Raw genomic sequence first — 14,681 nt, forward strand, 5'->3', positions numbered from 1 at the left:
AGGGTTTGTAGGGCCCAGGGAACTTAAAGGACAAGAGAGCCTGTTCCCCAGTCAGAGGGAGAAAGTCAAGGCTAGAGGATGCCAGAGGTGCCAGGCACTTTAGGCCTCTTTTGCTAGGGGCTTCCAGAGCCCAGCTTTGGACCTCCTCTGCCCCTCCCCCTTTGTTCTCCTTTTACAGGTCCCTGGTCTCAGGCTCTTCTCACCGCAGGACAAGTTGGAGCAGAAAAGAGCCACAGGAGGTTAGGGATGGTGACAGTAATAGAGACATTCCCATGGAGGTTGGTTTGTTCTTAAGTACTGCTGGCCACATAAACACAGCTGCAGGCAGGTTCCTTTGGAAGGTAGCAGCCCACCCCTGTACACAGCCCTATAGCCAGCCTCCTGTGTGTCTTGGGTGAGTCACTGCTCCTAGAGAGTGAGGAATAAGCCTTATTCTAACCCGAGAGTGCCCAGCGTATCTTAGGGTCTCACTAGAACCTCAGTAGCCACGTGGGGATTTTCAGTTGTTTCCAGCCACAGAGCTGAACCACACAGGCCTGAGGGAGCAGGTGGATTCCATCTTCTCGCTAGCTATCCCAAGACCTGCTGGGTGTATTTTTATACTTGGTGTGTCTTGCTTCTCGAGCTCTGAAAAGATGGAGTCTTAAGCAGGGAACAGGTTAACATTATCAAACCACGGATGGCAGGGGTTAAACTATCCTTGGTCACATGGGAACTTGTTAATGAAGCAGATGAGCTCTGTTCAGGGCACGCTCATGCATCAGGGAGTTCATGACTCAAAGGTGCCTGAGACCCTGAGAGGCCTCAGACACACAAAGGATTGTGGGTATTGAGCCAACTATCACTAAAACAAAAGCAATGAACTCCAATGAAGTCCAATGAGAAATTCAGACCTTCCTCTATCACACCAACAAAAGGGGGTGCTATTATTTTACTCTGCCTAAGACAGTACCCATGGCTCTGCAAGGAGTCTAGAAGCACCCACTTAGTTTGCCCGATATCCCAACTTTATCCTGAGATCGCAGAAAGAGTCTCATTTTACAGATTCTCTCTGATACCCCTCAAGGCTGGCCCAGTCCACAGCAGCTGCAGGGGAGTAGAGGTGCACCTAGACAGTGTTTCCAGGGCCGTGTGTGCATCACACAGCTGGTGTCTGGGAAGAGCTGTGTCAGGTAAAGTGGGGACGGGGCAACTCGTGGCTCCTGCAACCTTGTCTGCTCCATTCCCCTTTCAGGAGATGACCTAGCTAGCATGCACCCCAGTCTGTGCTCTGAGGGAGCTCCTATAAGCAGCCTGTGGTGTGGAAACCAGACCCAGAGCTGCAAAGCCTGAGCGAACCGTACAGAGCATCTTCCAAGCTGTTGCCAGATGTGGGGCATGGAGCTTCTCATGGGTTCACCTCCCACACTCACATCAACACTGCAAGGTCACGAGGGTGGGCAGTGCCAGCCGCTCAGTCCCTGATACCCGACACTCCTATCCACTTCTGATTTGTTTATTTTTTGTTTTTCCTTTGAGACGGGGTCTTAAATAGCCCAGGCTGGCCTCAAACTCAAAACAAACACACACAGAGCCAAGGATGACCTTAACTTCTGGACATCCCGACTCCATCCCTCTCCTGAGTTGGGGTTACAGATGTGCACAAGCACAGATGGTTTTAGGGGTGCTGGTGCTTGTGCCTGTTGTGTGAGCTCTTTGCTGACTGAAGGACAGCCCCAGTCCCCGTTGACTTGGTTTAATGTGGTAACTTTACTTGATTGGATGGGAAAGCTACTGTACTATAAAGGGACAATGAGTGGCTTGTTCTTGGTGACCTTGAGGGTTCCTCATGTTTGACCACCAGAACTTTCTATCTCACATGAGTTTGACCCCCAAAGATGTTCCAACCTCTTTTAAAGCTGTTGCTGTCTCTGTGTCCCCAAACGCTGGGAGCCTCTCAGGTGTTCTGTTTGTTTATATTTTTCCCTTACGGGTTGTAGATCAGAACTGGCCATGCTATTCTTGGAAGAGGAGCCGAGGCAGAGAACAAAACTGAACGGTAGCAGAAGTGGGAAGGGGGTGCCAGGCTGAAGCATGCCCCAAGGTCAAGGGTCTCTGCTCCTGCCTCACCCTGGGAGGCAGGGCTCTGCCTTCATAAGGATGGAGGGCTAGCAGGTGAGAATTCTCCAGCTCAGTCTGGTTCTCCTCTTGTCCCAGGCTGCTCTGCACCCCTTCCCTGGAAGCCTGGGGAAAGCAAGAAAGGTCAGGTGTGTTTGCCCAAGCCAGGGGGAGGAGCTTTGAAAATACCTGTCTTCAGGCCATAATGAGGAGGGAATGGCCACCTATTGCCATTTGTGTGATTCATTGCTGTCACCCCTAAGCTCCTGGCTGGCAGAATCAACCAGTTCAAGCCAACCACCTGCTGGTTTTCTGGAGCTGGCCCCAGCTCCATGGCCTTGAGCAACAAGAGGACTCCTGCCAAGAGGTGATGCTGTCTTTAATGTCCTGAAGGATACTGGGCAGACTGAGTGGAACTTTCTGAAGCAGCCCCTGTCTCAGAGCCTGTACCCTTCTCTCCAACTGCGTGACTTCAGCTCCTACCTCTCGGTCACTTTTCTTCTTGTACTATAAAGTCCTTCATGTAGGTTAGGTCTCCTGCTACCTGTGTGACTCTGGGAAAGCCACCAAAGCCAGAGTATCATTTACTATACACTATACTATACAGTTTATACCCTATATCATATACTCTATGTACTACTCAAGGAGTATGCTATTACCTCCCTGAGTTATAGTGATATAATAGACATAAAAACATTTTGACATTTCTACAGGAAGACATCACATCACCAGTATCAGCATCGCTGGCTATTCAAGGACTGTCTCCTCATTGACAGCAAGGGTCCCTACCCCTTAGACATGGGCTCCAGTCCTGACTTACACACATATAACCCACAGTCCCCACTCTGAAATAGTGATACCAAAGCCTGCCTTTCTGTGATGTCAGAAAAATCAGAGCAGATCCTTGGAACTCTCCAGTACCATGAAATCGGTAGAGTCATCGCCAGGTGGGGAGAGGCAGACCCAGCCTCAGTGACTGACGGTACAGTGAGTGGATCTGTGTGTGCCCACAGTCCAGGCCAGGATGGTCGCAGGCCACATGAAAGTCACAGAAGCCTATCTCAGGACTCCAGAGGTCACAGAGGGAAAGGTGTGGTTTGTCCCCTGAGGTTTTCCAAAGGCAGTGGCCACAAGGAGCCACTAGAAACACCTCAGCTCCAGGTCAAGGCCAGGTGTGAGTGCTGAGAAAATCAAGAAGGCATTTCTCTCCAGGGTGTTCTCTGTGTGGGAGGCTGGACTAATGGGCTTGTCCTTGCCATAACATGGTGACCTTGACTCTCAGAGGACATTGCCCTTTGGCAACTGCCAGGAACGCTGGGCCCCACTGCTTGGGCCATCTTGAAGCCAACATTTAAGGACAGGATCCTATGGGGCCCACCTCCTCTAAGCCTTGCCTTATAAGACCCCAGTGACCTGACACTTGTGGTCACAGCAGGAGACAGGAGCTGGCATTCCTCGGGGTTTGGGACCTCTAGCTGGCACAGATGGAGACTACAAGGAGCGGCCACGTTCCCTGCTCTGCATCCTTGGGGACCATATCTTGGAGTCAGGGATTTCTCGGGGCTTTAGGATTCTGCTCCTTTGAAGCTCCTTTGAGCCACGTGCGAATCAACACCAAGCGAAGGAAACGATGCTGGAGCCTGAAGTTCGATGCTCTGGATTCTGGCTGGAAACCTCACAAAGCCCTGGGCTTCTGGGCGGCAGAGTCCTGTTGTGGGAAGACTGGTAGTGGTGAGGACTTCTACACCAGTGTTTCCTGTGGGAATCAGAGGGACAAGATCAGCTGGATGTCCCAACCTGTGACTTCACTACCCACCAATGCAACGGGGACTGTCCACATGGCTGCCATTGAGTCCTAAGACAAATCTGTCTGAAGGACGTGGGAGAATGAGGCATAGTCACTGAGGTCCCTGTCCCAGTGGGGCATGACAAGGATGAAAGGGGAATCCTCCCTAAGAGACTAAAGCAGTCTTTGGTCTCTGGGTCTTAGAGAACACAGCTAGATACCCTCTCAGGCTCCACCCTGGAGAAACCTAGCCGAGAAGGAAAACTGGAGGCTCTTGGCCTGTCCCATTCTTTTAAAAATCAGGAGGGGAGCATTTTCATGACCCCTGGGCCCTGGTACTATGGGAAGGACTCTGAGAAGTAGAATGGAGGCTGGGAGACTGATGGGAAGAGAGATGCTGCTTGGTATTTCTGCTAGGGAAGAATGGACGCTTGCGGCCAGTGGTGGTGATGCCTGGCGGGGATCCAGCTGAGGCACTGGGACAAGAGACAACTGTCAGGGACCCTTCAGTAGAAGTCAAGGGGGCTCCCAGCTATATAAAGGGATGTGGTGAGAAAATTTATCTCCTGGGGACCCAGCCCAGCTTAAAGTAGAGGGTGCGTCTACCATTGTTAGAACCTTCTTTGGGCAAGCACTTCTTCTAATGACCTCCTCCCGCATCAAGGCTCTGAGGTAGGTGTCACCATGTACTTTAGATGGCAGGATACAGAGATGCATCCTTCTCAGGGCTCACTGGGTCAGAAAAGCAAGGTCAGTTGACAGATGGATTTATACTGATGTGATCTGGCCTTAAGGGCATGTGCACACAGACGTGGGAAGACATACTTCTTCAGTTGCTGTCAGGGGAGCAGGAGGCAGGGTTCCTTTTCAGGAGAGTAGGATGTCTCAGAGAGGACTCCTTGTCCCCAACACTGGCTGAACCCTGCTGATGGTCTTCAGTGGCTAGGATATGACATAGAAGTTGTCTGAGGATGAACTTAGAGTAAGGCAAGCCAGGCAAGACCTCAGCAACATTCAGCTTTCAGGGCTGGGAAGTGGGTGTGTGGGTGGGTACGGGCATGAGTGTGTGCCTGGGTGTGGGGTGAGTGTATGCATGGGTGTGGCACTATGGGGTGTTAGAGGAGTCTGAAGGCAAGGCTACTGAGTGCTTAGTGCCTCTCTAGAGCATACTAGACCCAGTTACCTACTACATGCAGACAGGAGAGAAGGTGACCTTAGGAAGCTCGGAGGCAGAGTCACTGGCAAATTGTTGCCACCTCTGTGGGCTGTGTGACCATTTAGAAAGGACACTTAGGAACATCTCTAAGTAAAGCCCAGGAGGAAAAACCTGAGGCCAGAGGGAACATTCTGGAGGTTGGGAACTCAAAACCCATCTTTGCTAAGATCCCGAGGCAGGAGTGAGCCCTGTAAGGTCAGAGAGCCACTAAGGGGACCCTATGGTTGGAATGAACAGAAAAGTTGGGGTCAGGGTTAGAGAGTCCACTAGGATGAGATTAAGGAACACAAAAACGAGAACCAGCAAGAGGAGAAGTTAAGGCTCTTGCCACAAAGCCTGGCAACGTGAACTCAATCTCTGGGCCCTACGAAGTGTCCTCTGGTCTGCGGACATCTACATGACCCATGCAGGCTCTCACACACATAATGAATAACTAAATACATAAACATAATAAGAAAATTTACAAAGGGACACAAAAAGGACCTGGGCTTAGAAATCTGTATTCAGAGGACCTTGGACAGGAGAGCAAATGGTTTTACGAGTGAAGGGCTGGGTGGGGGGCACAGGGTGTCTCTTAGGAACCTGGATGACTTCTTTCACAGCCCTAAAGTCGGGAAGGAGGAATTTGTGGTGGACTTGTGGGGAAGCGGGAGTCCTGCTGAGGTCTATAGAGACCATTGATGCTGTCTGAACTTCCCTAGTGCCTGGCTTGGGGAATTTCCACTCAGAGCTCCAGGCTACTTGACGGTTAGGATTTCCAGTTGGGAACACATGACAGGGTCACTGGGTGGAGTCGCCCTTCACCTTACAGGTGGTTGGGCTGCAGGGCGGGGGCGTTGCCAGCTCAGAGTCCTAAGACAGACCTCAGCCTAAACAGAGAACTCAGCTAGCGGGTCAGGCCAACATTTCTGAGTGCCTTCATCTCCCTGGGGCTGTCATTAGTCCCCCTCTTAGTGTGCTTTTGTGAGGGACAAGGAAGCTAGTTGTCACGGTGACCAGACCCAGCATTACTCATGCTCTGCCGGTGGTAACCCCGTATCCCCGCTAGGATGATCTTGAGAGCCTGGAGGAGAGACCCTGTGGTCCAGTCTCAGCCAACAGTGGCTTCTTACAGTAGACTTGCTCTGGGCCTGTCACGGCGGCCAGGGCACAAAGACTTTGGGAGGCACTGAGTCCTTGGTTGTCTCTGTGCACCATCCCAGCTTGGGGACCTTTCGGCTTCTCAGAGGACCTCATTATGTGCCGGAACTCTTGCTGAGACCTGTAGGTGCATCCAGGCAGGTGTGACATCATAAATGACACATGCCCCCAGGGTTAGGTGGGGAGGAGGAAGGACAGGCCACCAAGGGAGTACCCTCAAACCAGCTGTGGCTCCAGCCACTGCCCAGAATGGTTCAGGAGGCTAGTCAGCTGCCTCAAATCCAGGACCAACAGAGACTAAGTCCCCACTGCATCTGGAACAGTTTCCTGCCTGGTCTCAGGGGGGCCTCTGGACTACAGAATGGGGCCAGGGGCAAGAGATATCAGGGTGGGACCCACTGGGTGAATGATCCCGTGAGTGAAGACTGGGGACCCATACCTGCCTCTACGCATCTCCTCCAGCAGCCAGCCAGAAGCCCAAGGAAGTGGGGAGGGGGTGGCTCTGGTCCTGCCAACTTCTACCCTGACCCTTCTGGGAAGCCTCTTAGAGACCACGGTGCAGACCACTGGCTGTAACTGCAGGGTCCCTGGGGAGAGAGGAGAGGATGTTACAGTTTACTTTGCTGCTCAGAGGTCCCTTCCTTCAGTGCCTGTGGAGGTCAGAGACTCTTCCCCTACCCTCACGTGGGTCTCTTGCTCCAACCAGCCCAGGCAGGCAGGTTCAGGGTAAGAGTCCCCTCACCAGCCCCTCCTCCTGCCTCATTCCTCCTGTCCCAACTCAGCTCATCCAGTGTGAAGGGAGGAAGTGCCACCGTTCCCATCCAAGCCCCAGGCAAGGGCAGGCATTCCCTGGCTCCTGTGTACCTCAGACACCTCCAGCAGCTCCTACCATGGACAGGTGGTACCTGGGTGAGTCTCCCAAGCCTGGCCCTCCCTGCCCTGCTCAGCTTGGATTCAGGGGAGCACCCATCACTTTCATAGATACCTGCTGACTCCTCACAATTGTGGGAGAAACAGAAATGGGAGAGACAGGCTGCCCTAATAGGGACATCTCAATAGTGAGTCCGGAGCCTGCTGGGAGGCTCAGGGGATCTCTGAGCCAGAGGCTATGGAAATCAACTCTTTATCAGCCTCCTCATCCAGCTGTGTGCCCGTGCATCAGACCACCGAGTCACATCTTCATCCCCGGTACTTCCTAGCTGCCTGCTCTCTGGCAGGTTATGCCACTTGTCTGCGCCTCAGATGAGACAGGATGAAGCTAGTGCTGCTTTTGCCAACTGAGCCATGGCAGTGGAGGGGTGACTTCCCCAGTGCCTAGAACAGAAAAGTAGTTGTCAACCTGCTTTTCCCATGGCTTTGCCTACCTGTCTACCTATCTGCCTGCCCATCATGCATCCATCCACCCATTCACCCATCCTTTTGTCTGTCTGTCTGTTTGTCATATGTCTTTCTAACTTGATGCCTATTTTGATCTCTTGTTCTAGAAAGAACTCATAGGGGCTCACAAAGATAGTTACCAAGGTAACATGATAAGGGACGCGGGGTACTGCCGAATTCTGTGAAGCCTGGCAACAGATTCGGCAGCCATCGTGCAACCAGGACCTTCCAGCTCTGCTCTCCCCTTTCTCTGTGTCTTCCCTTGCTCTCAGTTTTTCGGGTCTCTGGTGGGCTATGGCACAAGCCCCTCTAGGTGTGGTTGGGGGAAGCAAATGTTCAGCCTTAGTTTCTTCACCTGTCAAATGGAACTACTGGAGATTAGATGGGGGCCATGAGTGCTGAGAGCCTGGCGTGTGGGTGCAGACTCTCACAGGGCGGGGCTGCTGTCCTTCTGTGTGAGTGTGTGTTGCTGGGCTCCGGAAGGAAGCTCGGGAGAGCTGCGCGAGTGCTTTTAAGCCATCCAGCCAGGGCTGGTCTCTGCTCCTACCACTTAGCAGGGAGTGGCTGGCTCTCCGATGGTACCAGCAAACAAAAGGCTAATGCCTGCCATTTGTCAAGCAGTGCAGAAACAATGGTACCCACCACTGTCTTAGGCCATATTCTGAAGTGCCTATCTCAGTCCCCACAACCTCCCAGAGTCCTGTGCCCTGCCTACTGTATAGATGACAAGACAGACATGGAGAGGTAAACAAATTGGCAATGGAGAGGTAAGCAAATGACAAAGGCAAGTGGTGAGTGCCAGTGTCCTGACATTGATGGAGGGGCCCTTACAGATGGAGCCCTTCCCCTCAGAAGGACTGACTGTACCAGGGGAGCAAATATCTGTCTGTCTGTCTGTCTGTCTGTCTGTCTATCTATCACCTATCCATTCATAAACCCTTTATAGATCTAGCTATCTTCTATGTAGTTTGTATGCATGCGCATACATATATATATATATGTATGCCTGTATGTAGCTATGTATGTATGCATGCATCTATATCTATCTATCTATCTATCTATCTATCTATCTATCTATCTATCTGTCTATCCATCTATCCATAAATCTATTATTCATCTTGGTATCATTTCTCCATCAACCTATCACTTATACAGCTTGTATGGATGCAGGTATGTATGTATGTATGTATGTATGTATGTATGTATCTATCTATCTATCTATCTATCTATCTATCTATCTATCTATCTATCATCTATTTCTTGTTTACCTATCACCTGTGTATCTATTTATATATCATCTGCTAGTGTTGGATATTAGCTTCTTGGAGGCCCCGTCTACCATCTGGAACTCAAAGAAGACTGTGGTACTTACAGAATCCACACCATAGTTACCAAGGAGATGGTTACAGTGAGTGCAGGACAGGCTGGGGGTGGGTGGGTGGGTGGGTATGGCCATAGCATTTGAGCCCTGGATCTCAAAGGATAGTCATCATTTGTCTTCAACTCTCACTGGATGTTTGACCTTGGGCCTCAGATATCCATACCTCAGATAGCTCATGTCAAGTGAGGAACTAAAGCAAAAGGGAGACAACAGCTAGAAAATGCTTTGTAAGCCCTAAGATCAAGGCTGAGCTTTTTCTTGAAAGAGTCATAAGCATATGGTGGTGACAGCCACAAGAGGGAGTGTTGGGCATCAGGATAGGACATTAGTCAGGGATGGTGGAGCATTTCAGACTGAGGTGTGAGTGGCTAACTGTGGTGGCCTCTGAACCAGGATAAAGAAAACAAGTCAGGACAGGCTGTCAGGGACAGCAGTGCTATTGAGGCTGATCCTGCTGGGGACCCAAGGTTCACAGGACTGTGGTAAGAAGGGAGCCAGGCCGGGCTCCTTAGGAACAGGGCAGGGAGACATGACTGCCCCATGAGAATGTAAGCTGTCACGGTGCTATATCCACAGGGGCTTGCAGGAAGCTCTGGAGGCTAAGGGACTTGGAAGTCCCCATCCCGACCCAGGACCCCTATCTATACTTCCCATGTGCCCTTCACCGAGAATGCATCTTGAAATTCTCACTTCCTCATCTCACTCCCAGCTGCGGCTTCCCCAGCTGATGGAAGAATACTGTCGCTGCCCATCCCGGCCCTGCTCTCTGGAAATTTCCTCTGGGAGGGGCTGGAGACCTCAGGCAGCTCCTCCCTGCTTCTGGCTCCCCCCATACCTCCCCTTGCCTGGCTCAGCAAGAGCCCCTCTGGGGACACTCAGCCTTTCTTGTGACTGGGGTAAATATTACCTGACACTGTTAATATTTAATGCCCCCCACCTCTGCCCTGGCCGCCCCACGGCAGACACTGTCCCCGTAGTAGAGGCCACAGGAAGACCGTCGTGGAGAAGCCCCGATGGCTGGGGAAATATCAGAGCTGTCAGCGAACAGTGGTGAGAATGGCAGGACTCTGCCTGGGACTGGCTCTGGTGGGCAGCTGGACCCCTTCCCTCTCCTGTTCCTTGGAGTTCCCAGCCAGTGGCTCTCTTAGAAAATTAGCATTCAGAAGGGACCCTCAACCCCACCCCCACAGAAAAAGAGCAGAATAGCAGAAGTTGGAGCATCAGAAGTGTGTGTGTTTATGTGTGTTGTGTGTTTGTGTGTGTGTACATGTGACTTTGTTCTGGGTGACAGGGTGACAGGGTGACAGGGTGTTGTTCTGTAGCCCAGGTTGTCCTGGAACTCATATAGCCCAGAATAACCTAAAATTCACTGCATTCTTCCTGCCTCAGCCTTCCACGCCCTGCCCAGCGTGACTTTCTCATCTTAGATGGAGAACTAAGATTTCAAAGTGGTCAGGGACTGCCGGGGTTGGAGATGGGAGGAGCAGCCCTTTGGCTTAGCCTTCCCCAGAAGGCTTAGGGTCACAAGAAAAGCCCAGCGTTTTGAAATCCACAGACTCAGGCCTGGAGCCCAAGAGGACCCCTGCCGGTCCATAGATGTTGAGTTTTCTGACCTAGAGCACTGGTGGAAGAGGGACTCATTAAATGCTTCCTGAAAGGGAAATGGGGGTGGGGTGGGGTTGGGGGTCCTGTCTTGGATCTGGCTGAGGCTGACGCTAGCTCCCCATTTGACCTTGAACATGACAGAAGTGTGGGAAGACTTTCTGCATGGATGCAGAGCCTGGGTCCCTGTGGCTTCTCCTTAGATTTTGACCTTTCTGAACAACCCATACCTGAGGTTCACCAGCACTGACCCCCTCTGGCTACTGGAGGGAGCTGGACTCACCAGACTCTGCGGCTGGCTGATCACTACAGGGGCACAGTTCAAAGTTGCCTGGGAATTGTTAACTTGTTCATCCCTTTAGAAAAGGCCCTGGACAAGAGGGGCTCCAGCAGGGCAGCAGAAAGTGCAGCTGGCATGGAGTAGGGGTTGGGGTTGGGGTTGGGGGTGGGGGTGGTGTGTGTGTGTGTGTGTGTGTGCAGCTTTGCTGGCCATTGTACCACCAGCTATCCAAGGGTAAGTGCTCTGAGCTCAGGCTGGCAGAGAGCAGAATATCCGCTTCCTTCAGGGTGAAGGAGCCACAGGAGGCAGGGCCAGGGGCAGGCAGCTTGGTCTGAAAAATTCTTCTTCCTCTATGTCACTTGAAAGGGAGCCTAGCACTTAGACTCATAGTGATGCTTTGCCTGGGTTCAAATTCCAGCTCTGCCCCTTACTTGCGGTGTGGCTGTGGGCTGACTTACTTACCCTCTCTGTGCCCCAGTCTCTTGTGGATGAGAGGGAATAACAACTGTGCCTCACAAGTTGTACAAAAACTAAGTGCTCCTCCTGCCCGTTGAGTTTGTCCGGAGGACGGTGACACAGCAGAGTAGAAGCTAGGATGGGTCAAGCCCTGATTCTGCCTTCCATTTCCACTGGGTCCTTCCGAAGACTCCAGCGGGCCCTTGATTTCTTCTCGCGTTCCTTGAACACAGAGGCTCTGCTTTACTCCTTGATTTATTTCAGACATTGCCTTTCCCCGAGGACGTGGAATTATATCAATAGAGGCCTCTGGGGGCTTCCTGGGAGTTGGCCTTTTGGCCTGACTTCGTTGTGATACAGAGCTGGGAGCTGGGGAGGACAACGCCCTCCGGAGACTGAGGTCCCCTCAGACAGGGCAGGTTTCTATTCAGATGCCCAGCGCCTGATCCCATGATGCCCATGTGATGTAACCTTAGGGCGCCCTCACAGGTCCCCTCTTCACTGGGTCACTCTAGCCAACCTTCTCTTCATCTCGATCCTGGGGGATCGTTTGAGAACTCTGGAGTTCCCACTACTCTGGGGTTGTGATTTCTTGCTCATCCCACCCCTGGCTCTCTTCTCAGGTGGCAGTGCCAAGGGGACAGAGAATCCCTTCGAGTACGGTAAGCCCGTCCTTCCCTGCCTACTCCGTCAGATGACTTCCAGCCCTGGGTCCCTGCTATCTGCTTTTAACCCGGTGGGGCTGCTCGTGGGTGGACTTTGGGAGGTCTGTGAGGGGGCGTGCCTACACCACTGCGCATGTCTCCTCTCTCCAAGACTATGAAACCGTCCGCAAAGGAGGCCTGATCTTCGCGGGCCTGGCCTTCGTCGTGGGCCTCCTCATCATTCTCAGTAAGTGGGGACAGGTGGAGCATTTCCCAAAGTCATACCGTAAGGACACTTGCCAGGTCCCCACCCACACTCCAGCCTGAGGAGTAATCCAGGAGTATGCAGAGGACAGCGAGCCTACCGCTTCTTTCAGTGTGCCCCCTGGTGGCCGTGGGATGGGAAGCGGAGAGGGGAGTATGGCTGGGCATCTATGGGGCAGAGGCTGCCAGGGGAGCAGGCACCGCCCCATCTGGACACCACGTCCTAAGCCACCCTATCCCTTGAATAGCCTCAGCACACTGAAAGACACCGCCTCTAGCCCCACTGTCAGCGTTTGAGATGGTCAGTGAGACTCGCAGGGAGAGACTTGTGGCAGCTCTCTCGGTGTAGCGGACATCCACTCCTCCACATATTGCTGCAAACTAGCAGAGATGGAAGCCAGGGCCTGGGGACTCTTGCTGACTTATCCTAACTCTGGAGACAGGGAGACTCCATTTTCTCTCTGTTAAATGGGGACAATACCAACAGTCTTGTAAAATTGGGGTTAACATCCTAAGATAGCCACAGAGGTGAAGGGGTACTTTAGGAAGGCTCTAAGGTAGCCATGAATAGTTCTAGGGGGCAGGAATGGTCTTACCTGTCCTTGAGCCCTGGTAAGCACAATAGCAGATGCTTGTTGTCTTGCCTTGTTGAAGTGAAGAGAAAACACCAGAATCACAATCAGAAAGACACTTGGTAAAGGAAAGAGGATCCTGTATTCTGGAATTCCCACACACTCTGGCTCCTCCCACTCTGATTGAAAGCTGGGCTCTTGGGAGATCTGGGGCATGTGTGTGTGTGGGGGGGGGCGTTGGAAATTATTAGCCTAGGCAAAGCTCTCAAAGCTGGTGGCACCACGAACTCTGGTCCCAGCGGCCACTTACAACAGTCCAGCACAGATCTGGTGCAGTGACTATTTGTTGATTGACTAATTGCTTAGTGGTCCACCCTTATATAAACAGAGAAAACATGGACCCCCGAGCCCCACCCTATGATGGTGTTGGAGGAGGAGGGGGGGTAAGCCTGACAGAACCAGCTCTTCTGGGGTCTCCTTGGGGGGAAATGGCATCAAACTTTACCTTCTCTTTTCAAGGCAAAAGGTTCCGCTGTGGGGGCGGTAAGAAACATAGGTAAGTGCTGATGGGAAACCGAAAAGGTGGGTGGGGCAGAGAGGAAGGCAGGGAAGTTTTCCCCGATGGGGAGGAGGGGGTCCTCCATCTGGGGGAGCACGGATACACGCTCCCTCTGTCCTCATCCTCTTTATCCTTCCTCGCCCCAGGCAGGTCAATGAAGATGAACTGTGACAGAAGGTATGTACCCTTCAAATGGCGTGAAGGGCTGGGGAGAGCATGCTCATGACTAAGATAAAACAAGCTGAGGGAAATTTGGGGGTTCAGGCCGGCTGTTCCCATGAATGTTTTAAAGCGAGCACTGGGTGTCTAAAGTGGGGTGTGTGAAGTAGGAACGCTGCTGTAGAGGAGGGGGACCTTGAGAATAATAAGAGGGACAGGAACAGAACCATAGGTGCAGAGGCCTCCCTCCCAACTCAAACCCAACCTTTGTCTTTCCAGAGCTGGCAGTGCCCACCGGTGCATGGGCACCAGCGATGACCACCTTCCCCAGCTGCGCACCACAGAACCCAGCACAGTCAGCATGGGCTGAAGGAAGTGCCAGGCATCCTGGGAACCCCTTCATGGTCATCCCCTCGTGCCTCAGATCCTTAACTTCCTCTCTCCCCTCCCCAGCTTCTCTAACACCCCACTCCCTGTTCCAAGTTAAGGAGCATGTGTAGCCTCATCCCCCTGGTTTTCAATGAATCCTTGTGTAAGCAACTGCCAATGAAATCGGCTCGCTGTGGTCATCCATGAGTGTTTATCATTCACCCCTGAAAACAGTTTCCTGGGGACAGAGACCTCTGCCTGACTTCTGGGCACCCTGCCAAAGTCTGAAGGTGTCAAGATGAAGGTGACTGGGTTGGCTGGGTCCTGCTGGCTGCTGCTGCTGTTGAAACCCCACAGCTTCCACGGGGAATTTGCTTCTCCAGTGATCTGTCAAACCAGGCAGTAGCTGACTGTGGCCACGTTCATGGGCTCTATGGTTTTCCTAGGTACACTACAGTCCAGGGTAAGTGGTCAAAAAGGCCTCACCTCATGCTCCCAGCCCATCCTTGAGTTGGCGGGGTCCAGGAAACTCCAGCTGGGCCTACCCTTGCCCATCTATTTGGTTGTTGGCTTGTTTTGCCCCTGGGTCAGGAGTGAAGGTGAGAGTGAGTCCCCTGTTACTGCATGCTTCAGCTCCATCCATCTGGGCAGATATTCACAGAGGTTCAACTCCCTCTCCCTCCATTCCCATGGAATCTCCAAGGAGACTGGAGGGCTGACTGGATGCTGGCACCATCTGGTGACAGGCCTCCTTAGTTACATCTCTGAGTATCTGAGCA

The 14,681-nt window shown here is 52.4% G+C and overlaps 1 protein-coding gene across 3 annotated transcripts; it reads left to right on the top strand.

Annotated features, from left to right (window-relative positions):
* The first annotated feature begins 3,531 nt into the window (after window positions 1–3,531).
* Fxyd2 (FXYD domain containing ion transport regulator 2) lies at window positions 3,532–14,085 on the top strand. Of its 3 annotated transcripts, XM_021172960.3 has the most exons (7): window positions 6,452–6,653; window positions 7,022–7,148; window positions 11,959–11,997; window positions 12,152–12,226; window positions 13,335–13,371; window positions 13,521–13,551; window positions 13,813–14,085. In XM_021172960.3, exons 1-6 carry the CDS (start codon window positions 6,489–6,491, stop codon window positions 13,543–13,545), a joined length of 468 nt encoding a protein of 155 aa, XP_021028619.1. In that variant the 5' UTR covers window positions 6,452–6,488; the 3' UTR covers window positions 13,546–13,551; window positions 13,813–14,085. The 3 variants fall into 3 exon arrangements, with proteins under 3 accessions (XP_021028620.1, XP_021028619.1, XP_021028622.1); XM_021172961.3 differs by lacking the exons at window positions 6,452–6,653; window positions 7,022–7,148 and adding an exon at window positions 3,532–3,828; XM_021172963.3 differs by lacking the exons at window positions 6,452–6,653; window positions 7,022–7,148 and adding an exon at window positions 9,742–10,047.
* The last annotated feature ends 596 nt before the right edge of the window (window positions 14,086–14,681 follow it).

Source organism: Mus caroli, unplaced genomic scaffold, assembly GCF_978045245.1.
Source record: "Mus caroli unplaced genomic scaffold, Mus_caroli_1 scaffold_11, whole genome shotgun sequence".
NCBI lineage: Eukaryota > Metazoa > Chordata > Mammalia > Rodentia > Muridae > Mus > Mus caroli.